At 42.2% G+C, this 14,958-nt stretch overlaps 1 protein-coding gene across 3 annotated transcripts in view; it reads right to left on the reverse strand.

The window, feature by feature from the left end:
• The window catches only part of mib1 (MIB E3 ubiquitin protein ligase 1), a 187,280-nt gene that overhangs the window by 105,599 nt on the left and 66,723 nt on the right, over nucleotides 1-14,958 (reverse strand). For all 3 annotated transcript variants that reach the window (XM_078540225.1, XM_078540222.1, XM_078540223.1), the window contains exons 10-12: nucleotides 13,596-13,703; nucleotides 1,395-1,592; nucleotides 205-356 (exon numbers count right to left, since the gene is read on the reverse strand). In XM_078540225.1, coding sequence (XP_078396351.1) covers nucleotides 205-356; nucleotides 1,395-1,592; nucleotides 13,596-13,703 — 458 coding nt within the window. The remainder of the gene's footprint in view (nucleotides 1-204; nucleotides 357-1,394; nucleotides 1,593-13,595; nucleotides 13,704-14,958) is intronic.

Genomic DNA, 14,958 nt, shown 5'->3' on the forward strand with positions numbered 1-14,958 from the left:
CAATTTGAACTTCATGCAATTAGTTTGTTGAAATATCTATAAAACAATTCCACTGAATAGAGTTCTACAAAAGAATCTATAATTCTTATAGATTTTAAAGTGTTACAAAAACCCATGATAGAGTTAAAATCCTCAAGTCACAAAAAGTTATGATCACTAACTATGTCCAACAGAATTCCCACATTTACTGATACCCAATAATACCTGGGGTTGCCTCGCAGTGCAGCGTGATGAAGAGCATTGAAACCATTGTTGTTAGTGATTGTTACATCCGCACCAGATTCTAGCAGCACAGACAGCATATCATCACGTTTTTTGCTTATTGCGTCATGAAGAGGTGTGTCACCTTCAGAGTCCTACACAGATAACAAAACAGATGTTTGTGCTGAGAGGGTGGGACATGCTCTGATAACTAAACAGCTACAAGCTTGAAGAAAAATATTAAAATAAGTTTAATTCTCTAAAGATTTAAGTTCTTTAAAAGAATATGTTGTCAAGCCATAACAATCTAGACCAATAATAATCTAGGCCTCATAAACAACATTTAGATTTATCAAAAAATATATTTAAAAACTATTTGAATGCAACCTCAACACAAAATTGTTCACTAGGCTGAATCTTTGGAGTTTATGGCATTTCACATGGCAGCAGAATATTAGCAATGAGTTTTTAATCTGATTTGGAGAATGCAGTGAACACAGAGATTCTCTTTGAATGCTAATGCTAAATACATTATTCATAACTGTCAATTATGAGTAATAGAATTTGGAATTAGCAAATCATAGAACATTTCTTTCAGAACATTATGAAGACCATTCTGTGCAGAAAGGTAGACTCATTAATCCCAAAGGTTTGTTTTTTAAAAAGGAAAGCTTTCGGAACTGGCTGGGGTTTTTTCCAACATGCTTTAATTTATGTTGAAAATGCTAAAGTGAAAAATGGAGCAAAAGCTTCAGAAAATATATTTTAATTACTGCTGGTGTAGCCATAAATTAAAAAGAATTATGGAAATACACCTACAATTGTTCTTGCATAAAATAGAATTAATCAGTGTGCCTGTATGAGGTTTATAAAATGTTAGTATGTTATTGCCTTTATTCTTTACTTTCATTCCTCTCTTCATGCAGACAGTATCCTTGCGCCATGTGCCATTAAACCTTTTTAATGTTGTTCTTAAATCAATTTCCATTAACTGAAATATTCAGCACTGTACAAAAAAACTGAATTTTACTTGCAGTTTTATTACATAAAAATACATTAAAATTCAGCACTATTAAAAATTGAATTTGATAGCTTAAAAATGCTCAGAGGCATAACCCAGAAATGGTAAATTAATGAACTCTAATCTTTTAGATTTCAATTTGAACATCTAAGTCATACGATCCATGTCTTACCTGAAGACTGGGATGGCATCCAAGATCTAGCAAAGTCTTAACAACTTGCAAGTGACCTTTATTTACAGCAATGTGCAACGGAGTCTGCCTTCGCTTATTTCGAGCATTTAGATCTGCTCCCCCTCGGTGTAAAACATCAATAACAGCACCTTCATCCCCAAATGAAGCATGGTGAACAGCCCGGTCCCCATCTTTATCCTTTAATGAAAGAAGTCCAATAAGTTAAGCATGACAAAGAAGCTACAAAAAAATAGCTTTGCAACACACTGGCACCCAGTATTTCACCTGCTTCAACCATTGCACATCTTATCTTCAAATGGTTTTATCACTTCTGGGGCCTTTCAATGTTTGAAACAGCAGCCAACTCATATTTCCACTTTGACCAAAATGAAAATGTACTCAAGATTTTCCTTAATAAATTCAAATGCTGCTCCTATTTATGTTCTTATAATCAATGAAAGTTATGTGGAACACTAAAGCATGTATCTCAATTTCTACCACACACTACAATTAGTTCAGTGCAACCAAACAGCAACAACGAATGCAGTTACAGAAACAGATCAAATACCATTTCAAAAGCAAAGCAAATAGTCCTTACTGGATGTGTACAGAAAAAATTGGAGCAGGAATAGACCCTACTGTCACTTGAGGCTGTTCTGCCATTTAATAAGATCATGACTGATCCTTGCCCTGAACTCCACTTTCCTGCCCGTTCCCCATATCTCTCAATTTCCTTTGTGTCCAGCTCACCTGAGCATCCACAGCCCTCTGAGATACAGAATGTCAGAGATACACAAACCTCTAAAGAAATTTCTCCTTCTCTCAGTCCAAAATATCCTGAAACTGTGCCCAGTTCTAGATTCTCCAGTCAGGGGAAACAGCCTCTCAGCATCTAGCTCATCAAGCCCTCTCATAATCTTGAATGTTTCGATGAGATCACCTTTCATTCTCCTAATTGCCATTCTACTCAATCTCTCCTCATAGGACAACATTCTCATCCCAGCAATAACTCTAATGAATCTATGATAAACTCTCTCTATGGCAAGCATATCCTTCCCAAGGTGCAGAGACCAAAACTGTACACAGTTCTCCAGGTGTGGTCTCACCAAAGCCCAGTGTAATTGCAGCAAGACTTCCTTACTCTTGCACTCCAACCTCCTTGCAATGAAGGCCAACATACCATTTGCCTTACTAATTGCTTGCTGTACCAGCTTTTAACTTAGTGATTCTTGTACAAGGGAACCCAAATCCATCGGAACACCAACATATAAAACTTTCTCACTATTTAAAAGGTTTTCTATTTTTCTATTCTTACTAACCAAGTGATTAACTGCACATTTCCCAATAGCATACTCCATCCGCTACTTTGCTGCCTCTCTCTTAACCCGCTGATATTCTTTTTCAAATTCTGTGTCCTCCACACATCTTAATTTCCCACCTAGCTTTGAATCATGAGCCAACTTGGATAGGTTACACTCAGTCCCTTCCTCAAAATCATAAATATAGATGGTGAATAGCTGAGGCCCCAGCACTGACCCCTGCACCACCCCACTATTAACAGCTTGCCAATCTGAAAATTACCTATTAAACCCTGTTTTCCATCAACTAACCTCTATCCATGCTAATATATTAACCAAACCTCATGAGCCTTGACCTTATGTAACAACCCTTCATGTGGTATCTTAACAAATTTTTTTTGGAAGTCCAAATATAGTACAACCACTGATTCCCCTTTATCTAACCCATTGATCTTCAAAATATATTCTAATGGATTTATCAAACATGATTTCCCTTTCATAAAACCATGTTACCTCTGTCTAACCATATGATTTTTTAAGTGCCCTGTTACAATTTCCTTAATAATTAAGGCAAGGTTTGAAAAGCTGCAGGCAACAATATTAAATGTCCTTTAAGACAGTCAAATTGCTTAAAAGGAATCGAAAAAACCTGCAGAAAGTTCAGTGAGGTGTGTATAAATAGTTGGGTAATTAAAATTCATTAGCAACTCCATAAAATCTGGCAGGGAGATAAAATGAGAGGGATTTATTGAATGCATTCAAGAATCTTTTCTGAATCAGCATGAGACAAAAAAATGTAATACTTGACTTAGCTCTGAGTTATAAACTGAAACAAAACCTGTCAACAACATAAATTAGAAGAACAGTTAGGGCCGAGTGATTAGTTTACGCTTTTAATTAGCTTTAATGTTAAAATAGAGAAAGGCAAATAGAAAATGGAAAAATAGCAGACTGATTAGAAAAGAGCAAACTACAGAAGAATGATGGCTTAACCTAAACAAACTGAAAAAATGTTAACATTGAAGCAACAGTGGGTTAAAGAAGAGATTGTGGAGCACCTTCCATGAAAAATCCTAAAGTTGCCATCCAAAGTTATAGTCCCATGGATTAAAAAAAACTTGTTTAGAATGTAATCATTACACAGTGTGCAGATGCATTAAAATATTGAATGACCAAATAGGTTCAATACAAAATCAAAAAGGTCATGATGACTCTGCACAAAATAATCCTTGGGTCAATCCTTGGAATGCCGTGTAGTTTCGAGTTTCGCTCAATAAGTTGGGGGGGGCGGCGGTTTAGTGGGGGAAGGAGGAAGGTGGAAGCAATTTTCACAGCCCTGGAAAAAGAGACTACTCAGACACTGCAGGATAATATGAAGGCTAAGAAGTTTCAAATTATTTGTCTTTCCTCACAGAAGCTTATTTTCTTAAACTAATGATTCATGGAGAATTCAATAATGTATTTAAAATAGTATAAACAAGCAAACAAGATATGGATAAATGTTTTCCACTGATAGCCAGCACCATAACAAAGGGGCATGATCTTAAATGAAGCACAAAATAGATAACCGGAGCTGGGCAGGGGGAGGGAAACCAGAGGAAATGTTTTCACATACTTATTGGGGTTTGGAAAGCTTCGCCACAATTGATAATCAACACTCAAATGAACAAAACATTTAACTAAGTACTAGACAATTAAGCATAACTGAGTATTTAACGAAAGCAGGAAAACAGCACTGCATAAGAATCAAACCATGTACAGGTCCTAATTGAGCACAGGAATTGAGGGCCAAATAGCCTCCTCATGCATTAAAATAACTATGTTTATAATGAGTGGTAGCACAAAGGATGGCTGCAATACAACTAGTGATTTAGATCATCAACAAAAAAAAAGCAAAGATTTAACTAGGGAAAATAATTTACTACTTGAACACATCTTCCCTCATTCAGTTGAGAGAACTATGAACTTTCTCAAGTAACATTGCAGCTCAACATTTGTTTGCAGGAAGGATGCTTAACAAGGCAGGACAAATTAATTCCCAAAAATGAAGTGATCTGCCATCAAGAGCCTCTCCTTCAAGCTGGGTCAAGGAAGAAAAATATGGCATTAATCGATTGTATCTGAATTCATTCATCATACATGGTACTTTGCTACATTACAACAGTGACTGCACTTTAAAAGTAATACTTTGGTTATAAAGTACTTTGGGATATCTTTAGGTAATAGAAGATGCTATGTGAATTGAAATTTTCCTATTTCCTTTTGCTATTACCTTTACTGCCAATTTACTGCTTTTTCTTTGTGGGCCTCGGACGTGTCATGCTTTCTCACATAGGAACAGGAGTAGACCATTCAGACCTGTTTTGTCATTCAATGAGATCATGGTTGATCTGTATTCTAACTCCATTTATCCACCCTTATTCCATGTTCCTAATATCGTTGACTACAAAAATCCATCAATCTCAGATTTTAGCATCTACTACTTATTGTGGGAGACTGTGCCACACTTCTACCACCCTTTGTACAAAGAAATGTTTCCTACGTTGTTTCCTGAATGGCCTGGTTCTGATTTTAAGGTTATGTCCCGGTGTTCGACCCGCAAAACAGTTTCTCTGTATCGACCCCTGTTAATTTCTTATAAAATCCTAAAAATTTCAATCAAATCACCTCATAATCTTCTGCACTCCAGGGAGTACAGGAATAGTTCATGTAATTTCCTCATAATTTAATCCCTGGAACCCTTGTAACATTCTAGCAAATTTCCACTGCACTCCCAGCCAAGCCAAAGGTATGCAATACTCCAGAGATGGCTTAACCAGGGCTTTGCATAGCTGTAGCAAAATATCCTCCTTTTCCAGAGGATACAAAGATGAAGACATAAAGGCTACCATTCGATTAGACCTTTCAACTGCTTTTTGTACCTGACCATTAGTGAATTATTTGTGTTAATGGACCACCTAAATCTTGTTGGAACCAATGGTTCTCAAAGTGTGGTTCACAAATCACTGGTGGTCCACAAGGGACCTCCAGGTGATCTGCGAGCTGGTCCAAAATGCAAGTTCACTGATGCCCAATGCCATGGCCGAGGTCAAAACAAGCCAGAACACTCATCATCATCGCTCATATGATGCCACGCAACCAAGACAGCACAAATCATTATAAGTGGGAGCAACACCAACACAGTTTTACAAGCAAGACTTGTTATTGTTACAACAGACAATCATGAGACTGGATTTTCAACACTTGTGGAGTTGAAAACAAAGAGGAACTGGTTGAATGTCCAGTCCAATACAAAACTTGAAGATTCAAAGACTTAAAAAGAGTGCGGAGACTCCATGAGAAGGCGGGCGGGGAGGCTCCATGAGAAGGCGGGCGGGGAGGCTCCATGAGAAGGCGGGCGGGGAGGCTCCATGAGAAGGCGGGCGGGGAGGCTCCATGAGAAGGCGGGCGGGGAGGCTCCATGAGAAGGCGGGCGGGGAGGCTCCATGAGAAGGCGGGCGGGGAGGCTCCATGAGAAGGCGGGCGGGGAGGCTCCATGAGAAGGCGGGCGGGGAGGCTCCATGAGAAGGCGGGCGGGGAGGCTCCATGAGAAGGCGGGCGGGGAGGCTCCATGAGAAGGCGGGCGGGGAGGCTCCATGAGAAGGCGGGCGGGGAGGCTCCATGAGAAGGCGGGCGGGGAGGCTCCATGAGAAGGCGGGCGGGGAGGCTCCATGAGAAGGCGGGCGGGGAGGCTCCATGAGAAGGCGGGCGGGGAGGCTCCATGAGAAGGCGGGCGGGGAGGCTCCATGAGAAGGCGGGCGGGGAGGCTCCATGAGAAGGCGGGCGGGGAGGCTCCATGAGAAGGCGGGCGGGGAGGCTCCATGAGAAGGCGGGCGGGGAGGCTCCATGAGAAGGCGGGCGGGGAGGCTCCATGAGAAGGCGGGCGGGGAGGCTCCATGAGAAGGCGGGCGGGGAGGCTCCATGAGAAGGCGGGCGGGGAGGCTCCATGAGAAGGCGGGCGGGGAGGCTCCATGAGAAGGCGGGCGGGGAGGCTCCATGAGAAGGCGGGCGGGGAGGCTCCATGAGAAGGCGGGCGGGGAGGCTCCATGAGAAGGCGGGCGGGGAGGCTCCATGAGAAGGCGGGCGGGGAGGCTCCATGAGAAGGCGGGCGGGGAGGCTCCATGAGAAGGCGGGCGGGGAGGCTCCATGAGAAGGCGGGCGGGGAGGCTCCATGAGAAGGCGGGCGGGGAGGCTCCATGAGAAGGCGGGCGGGGAGGCTCCATGAGAAGGCGGGCGGGGAGGCTCCATGAGAAGGCGGGCGGGGAGGCTCCATGAGAAGGCGGGCGGGGAGGCTCCATGAGAAGGCGGGCGGGGAGGCTCCATGAGAAGGCGGGCGGGGAGGCTCCATGAGAAGGCGGGCGGGGAGGCTCCATGAGAAGGCGGGCGGGGAGGCTCCATGAGAAGGCGGGCGGGGAGGCTCCATGAGAAGGCGGGCGGGGAGGCTCCATGAGAAGGCGGGCGGGGAGGCTCCATGAGAAGGCGGGCGGGGAGGCTCCATGAGAAGGCGGGCGGGGAGGCTCCATGAGAAGGCGGGCGGGGAGGCTCCATGAGAAGACGGGCGGGGAGGCTCCATGAGAAGACGGGCGGGGAGACTCCATGAGAAGACGGGCGGGGAGACTCCATGAGAAGACGGGCGGGGAGACTCCATGAGAAGACGGGCGGGGAGACTCCATGAGAAGACGGGCGGGGAGACTCCATGAGAAGACGGGCGGGGAGACTCCATGAGAAGACGGGCGGGGAGACTCCATGAGAAGACGGGCGGGGAGACTCCATGAGAAGACGGGCGGGGAGACTCCATGAGAAGACGGGCGGGGAGACTCCATGAGAAGACGGGCGGGGAGACTCCATGAGAAGACGGGCGGGGAGACTCCATGAGAAGACGGGCGGGGAGACTCCATGAGAAGACGGGCGGGGAGACTCCATGAGAAGACGGGCGGGGAGACTCCATGAGAAGACGGGCGGGGAGACTCCATGAGAAGACGGGCGGGGAGACTCCATGAGAAGACGGGCGGGGAGACTCCATGAGAAGACGGGCGGGGAGACTCCATGAGAAGACGGGCGGGGAGACTCCATGTGAGACCAGTGGCAGAGTGACGTCACGAACCACAACTTGACGCGAGTACAGGGAAAGCAGCTGATTGGGGAGTAGGATTGGTGAATATTTCTAGCCTTTAAAGTAAAAGTAAGGGCTTCAGTTTGTGTTTAGGTCTCTAGTCTTTTTTTTCTCTTTTTATTATAAATAGCTTAAGTATAAGATCGATGCTGGTGTAAAAAAATTAATTACAATCAAGTGTAAAGAGTGGGGGATTCTTTAAGTGTAAAGAGCAAGGATACGAGTTAATTAATTAATTAATTTAATTAAATGCAATAGTGATGGCAGGATAGGTGATGTGTTGCTGCTGCAGAATGTGGTACCTGCTAGACACCAAGGTGATCCAGAACGAACACATCTGTAGTAAGTGTTTGCAGCTTGAGGAACTTCGGATCTGAGTTGAGGAGCTGGAGTCCAAGCTGCAGACATTGCACCACATCAGGGAGGGGGAAGTCACCTGGACACTTCGCTCCAAGAGGCGGTCACACCCCTCAGGTTAGGTCATTCAAATTTGATTCTGTGATCAGGGACAGGAGGGTGTGACTGCAGGTGAGGTAGCAATGGGGACCCAGGGAGTAGCATTCGAGGAGCGTCGACCCCTGAAACTGTCCAACAGTTACGAAATTCTTGCAAGCTGTGTGGGCGAGAGCAGGGATTGCATGGAGAATGAGCAAACTGACCACGGCACCGTGGTACAGGGAGCCATTCAAGTGGGGGTAGGAAATAGGAACGTCGTAGTGGTAGGGGACAGTAGAATTAGGGGGATAGGTACTGTTCTCTGCAGTCATGAGCTTATGTCCCGAAGGGTGTGTTGCCTGCCTGGTGCCAGGAATCTCCTCAGGGCTGGAAAGGAACTTGGAGTGGGAGGGGAGGGATCCAGTTGTCATTGTCCGCATTGGTACAACAACATTGATAGGCCTAGAAAGGAGGTTCTACTGAAGGAATTTGAATAGTTAGAAGCTAAATTAAAAAGCAGAACCTCCAAGGTAATAATCTTGAGGTGACAGCCTGAGCCACAGGCAAACCAGCATTGTGTAAATAAAGTCAAGGAGTTAAATGCATGACTTAAAGATTGGTGTGGGAGGAATGGGTTTCAGTTCATGGGGCACTGGCACCAGTGCAGGAGTAGAAGGGAGCTGACCCAGTAGGATGGGCTTCACTTGAACAGTGCTGGGACCAGTATACTGGCAAATCGAATAACTAGGGCTGTTGAGAGGGCTTGAAACTAAATAGAGGTGGTGAGGGTTCTGTAAAGGGGACATATTTTTACAAAGCAAAAGGATATGGCAGCATTGCAGGGAAGCTATTTTGGTAATGATACCCAGAGTGTGACAGGAAAGGACAGAGTGCACAGACATTAAAAAACAGCAGCAAATAAGGTCAAAGGGGGAAAAATTTGTAAAAAGGGAAAATGAAAGGCTCTTTACTTAAATGCACATAGTATTCAGAACAAAATAAATGAATTAATGGCATAAATAGAAGTAAATGGTTATGATCTTGTAGCCATTACGGAGACATGGTTACAAGGAAATCAAAGCTGGGAACTAAATATTCAGGGCTATGTGACTTTTTAAAAGACAGGCAGGAAGGAAAAGGTGGTGGGGTAGCTCTGTTAATGCGAGATGGAATAAATACAATAGCAAGAAATGATCTTGGATCGGGAGATGTAGAATCCATATGGGTGGAAGAAAGAAATAACAAGGGGAAGACGACACTTGGTGGGAGTAGTCTATAGGACCCCTAACAGTAGCTATACTGTAGGACAGAGAGTAAATCAGGAGATAATGAGGGCATATAAAAAAGGAGTACATTAATCATGAGTGATTTTATTCTTCATGTAGATTGGGAAAATGAAATTGGCAGAGGTAGCCACGAGCAAGAATTCATAGAGTGTATTCGGGACAGTTTCCTAGAACAATATGTTGTGGATCCAACCAGGGATCGGGCTATTTTGGATTTGGTAATGTGTAATGAGGCAGCTTTAATAAATGATCTCGGAGTAAAAGATCCCCGAGGAAACAGTGACCATAACATGGTGCAATTTAGCATTCAGTTTGAGAGTGAGAAACTTGGGTCGGAAACAACTATGCTAAACTTAAATAAGGATAATTACAAAGGAATGAGGGCAAAGATGGCTCGAGTGGACTGGGAAAGGAATTTAGCAGAAAAGACGGTTGATGAACAATAGCAGACATTTAAGAAAATAGTTCATGACTCACAACAAAGCTATGTCCCAGTGAAGAAAAAGGACTCTAGTAAGGGGATATGCCAGAGGATTGAGAAAGTTTTAAAAAACCAACAAAAGATGACCAAAAAACTAATAAAGAGGGAGAAAATAAACTTTGATGGTAGATTAGCAAGTAATATAAAAACGGACAGTGAGAGCTTCTTTAAATGTATAAAGAGGAAGACAGAGGCCAAAGTGAACATAGGATCCTTAGAGAATGAGGCTGGGGAAATAATAATGGGGAACCAGGAAATGGCAGAGGAGTTGAATAAATACTTTGCATCAATCTTCACGGTAGAAGACACTAATAGCATTCCAAAAATAACAAATAATCAAGGGGCAAAAGCAGGGGGAGGAAATGAACACAATAACTATCACTTTTATAAAGGAAATATTACTTTTTCTCCAATTACAGTGGGGTGCTGAAACAGGCTTATGGGGACTGTGTATGTGTATGTTTGCGTGTGTGCGTGATTCTAGTTTAATTAAATTGCAGACAGTCAGAGTGCAAGGTTTGAATCATCAAAAGGGGTTAGGTGTAAAACAGGCATTTGAAATGGAGATGGGTTAGCTAGGATGAAGTCTCAGCAGATACAGTGCGAACGGAATTTGCATTTTTAGATAAGTCGAGAGGTTGTTTGATTTTCAAAGGGACATGATAAGGTGTTTACAACTGGCAAGATAAATAAGGTAAAGTTATTAAGTTTATTTTTCCTGAAAGTGTGGCCATAATGACAACAGGAAAGCTTTTATATTCTGGGAAAAATAATTTCCAAAGAAAGGTTGAAACAATAGGATTTACAGGTCAAAAGGGAGAATATATATTTAAAGAAAGATGGAAAGCGGTGTGCGCTGTGGCTGTGTGAGTTCTTGAAAGGTGCACTGTGTGAAACAGACCTGTGGGAAAAGCTTCTAGCCACCCTGGAGAAGTTTGCTGTTCCAGTAATCAAGGTTTTGTTAAAAGCCTTTAGAGTTCCATTGTCAAGCAAGAGGGAGGAAGCAGCTGTGAAATACCTCCCTTATAGCAGCAGTGGGTGCTTGTGGTAATATTCCTGGATGTTTATAGATTAAGAATCTATTTGGACCATTGTCTGAAAGGGTTGTGTAGTTGGGAGTCTAGTTAAGTAGAAATCTTGTGAGAACTGCTATAAAACTAAATGTAACTGTGCAACTTGTGTGAATGAGTTTTTTCTTTTGTTAATAAATGTTAATTTAATTTTTAAAATCTCTAAAGGTGCTAGTGGACTCATTACTTCTGACTTCAGTACACAAACCTTCTCATAATAAATACAAATTGCAAAAGCGTTATGATAGCGTGGCCACATTTCCCTTTGGGTTTTGGTCAGCCTGGCAAATACCATCTGCCATATCGTAACGCTTTAAAAATTGACCTCATAAACTGAGGGTTTGAGGAAACACGCCATAGCCTATTTCAAAAATTAAAACACCTCTGCTTATGGATGGACGGTGAGAAAACTTGTAGATTGCAGGTTGAGTCGGTAGTTAGGAAGGCAAATGCAATGTTGGCATTTATTTCGAGAGGACTAGAATATAAAAGCAGGGATATGCTGCTGAGGCTTTATAAGGCTCTGGTCAGACCACATTTTGAATATTGTGAACAATTTTGGGCCCCATATCTCAGGAAGGATGTGCTGGCCCTGGAGAGGGTCCAGAGGAGGTTCACGAGAAGGATCCCAGGAATGAAAGGCTTAACATATGAGGAACGTTTGAGGACTCTGGGTCTATACTCGATGGAGTTTAGAAGGATGAGGGGGGGATCTGATTGAAACTTACAGAATACTGAAAGGCCTGGATAGAGTGGACGTGGGGAAGATGTTTCCATTAGTAGGAGAGGCTAGGACCCAAGGGCATAGCCTCAGAGTAAAGGGAAGACCTTTTAGAACAGAGATGAGGAGAAAATTCTTTAGCCAGAGAGTGGTGAAGCTATGGAATTCATTGCCACAGAAGGCTGTGGAGGCCAGGTCATTGAGCGTATTTAAGACCGAGATAGATAGGCTCTTGATTGGTATGGGGATCAAAGGTTACGGGGAGAAGGCGGGAGAATGGGGTTGAGAAACTTAACAGCCATGATTGAATGGCCTAATTTCTGCTCCTATGTCTTATGGTCTTATGGTCTAAAATAAAGCAGTTCAGGTTTGCCTCTCTTCCCTGTCCCAAACGCCAGTGTTACTAATTGGTACTAAAATAAAAGTCTTCTATTAAAAACTCTGTTTTTGCAACATATCTGAATTAATACATTCATCCACTTCATTGCTGCTGTTGTACGAAACCCCCATTACTATTTTAAATCCTCTCATTTTTCAATCCTAATAACAGGGTCTCTACTGACTCTTTTCCAGAGCCTATTTCCTCTGATTATTATAATAGTACCCTTAAATCAATAGGGTTTCCCAGGGAATAAAGAAATTAGAAATTTACTATCCAATTTACCTTATTGCTCCATAAGCTTTGCTACACCAGTACCTTGCTGAAAGACTCGGCGTTGAAATACATACAAAGGCGTCAGGTTCCTCTGCTCACCCACTGGATACCCACCAGACATGTCAGAAAAATTTAGGGCTTGTTCACATAAATGCATGTTAATTTTGAATGGCCAGCTAAGTCTTAATTACCGCCAAACAACTTCCATGGTAATGAAAATTAACTTTTACAAGTGTACAGTCTCATTCCTTCAGGTTTTAATTATTAAGGATTTTTTTAAAATTAAATATTAGTTTTCTTAACTTTTTCTATCTCTTCTCTCTCTCAATCCCATATCCTCGCCCCCATTTCACTTTTTATGGATGATTTTGCATTGTATTAAATATTTTAACAAATCCTGGTTTAGACTTTGCAGATCTCAAAAGGGATTCTTCAATCCGATTGGTTGAGGAGATGGACACTATTCCTTGCCTTGTTCACACAGGTCCCTGAACCCCTGTAGGGAGCATCACATTGTTTCAGACATCCGATGACCCCAAGTTGCCACTCAACAGTCCACAAAGATTCTATGGGCATCATTTGTCACTGACCACAAAATCCGGACAAACATATCTGGAATATTCAACTCCTAATCATGGCCAATTTGCAGCCATGCCTCAACAATAGCCACCATGTCATACCCTCTAAGTTGTATTTGAGTCTCAAGATCATTTAGGTTATTTCTTGCATTTCGTGCATTTGTATTTATTTTTTGCATTCCATGCATTAGCATTAAAAACTCTTATTTGGCAGGAGCCCTAACCCAGAGTCAACAACATTACTAACAAGAGCCATTTTAAAAATTTAGTCAAAAATGCAATTGAAGAGCAGCAATGCTGTTATACAAATGCCAATAATAGCGTAAAGCAAGAGACACACATTTGAATAATACTTTAAACATTTTCACAAAATGTTAATTAAATGATATATTCTCACAAGTGCAATGTTAATAAAAGTTTTTTAAAAACAAAATAAGCCATTTAATTACCATCAAAAAGGTCGCGATCAAGGTCGAAAGTCATTTTATATAAATGTCAAGAATCTAAAGAATCTAAAAAACCCACCTCAGCTTCTAAGTCAACATTGTGCTTGAGAAGCAACTTCAGAACATCCACATGTCCATTCTGGCTGGCTGCCTGCATTGCAGTGTGTCCTGCACACTGACCATTCACCTACAGGTTAAACACAATAAAAACATATCAATTGTCATCATTTGAATGCTGAAATACTACTCTCTCTCAATTCTAAAATAATACTCCCAACTTGAAAGAAGCTAGAACACAAATTACATTATGGAAAATGTAGTTGATATGGAACAAGGGGAGTGGAACAAAGAAATAATAACTCCCTTTAATCCATTTTTGGAGTGTTGCATTTGGCTACCTTCAAATCATTAATATGCTTTAAAATAAGCACTTGAAAACAGTTCCTATAATTACTTTTGATGTACAATCATGTGATAGAGCCAAATGCAAAAAGGAGTTTTGTACCAGGGACATCCTACCAACTGCAATAAAACAACCAGTTGATTTTTCTCGTGATCTTGCTTGCCAGCGATATATTGGCTAGTGAACATCTGTTCCTTCAAATAGTGCCAAGGAGTCTTCAATATCACTGGATGGTGAGAATTTGGTTAAGTGTCTCATCCAAAGAATAATATCTCCAACAATGCAGATGGCATGTCTTCAGTTCTGCACTGGACTGTCAGGTCTAGTTTATAAAGTCAAATCCTGATAAAGAGGCAATGAAACACACAAATTTATGGCCCAGAGGAGAGAGTACTATGAACTAAGCCAAGCTAACATCAACAGAAAAGATCTCCCTGTCATCTCCAATAATAAATCTCAACCAAACACTAGAGATGAAAATTTTCAACACAAATTCCCGAATCCATGGTCTGAAAATCATATCATAAGAAATAGGAGCAGGAATAGGCCATTTGGCCCCTTGAGCTTGCTCCACTATTCAGTAAGATCATGGCTAATGGTTGTGGCCTTCACTCCATTTTCCTGCCTGCCTCCTATAAGCCCCTACTCCCATGTAGATCAAAAAACTGTCGAAATCAGCCTTGAGTATATTAAATGACCCAGCCACCACCACTCTCTGGGGGAGAGAATTCCAAAAACTAAAGACCCTCAGAGGAGAAATTCCTCCTTGTTTCGGTCTTAAATGGAGACTCCTTATTTTTAAAATGTGCCACCCAATTCTAGATTCCCTCACAAGGGGATACATCCTCTTAGCATCCACCCTCTTAAGCCCCTTCAGAATCTTACATATTTCAATAAGATCACCTCTCATTCTTCTAAACTCCAACGAGTATAGGCTCAACTGCTCACATTTTCCACATAAAACAACCCCTTCATCTCAGGGATCAACCTAATGAACCTTCTCTGAACTGCTTCCAACACAAGTATTTCCCTCCTTAAA

The sequence above is a fragment of the Cetorhinus maximus genome, chromosome 4 (genome assembly GCF_964194155.1).
Source record: "Cetorhinus maximus chromosome 4, sCetMax3.hap1.1, whole genome shotgun sequence".
Lineage (NCBI taxonomy): Eukaryota > Metazoa > Chordata > Chondrichthyes > Lamniformes > Cetorhinidae > Cetorhinus > Cetorhinus maximus.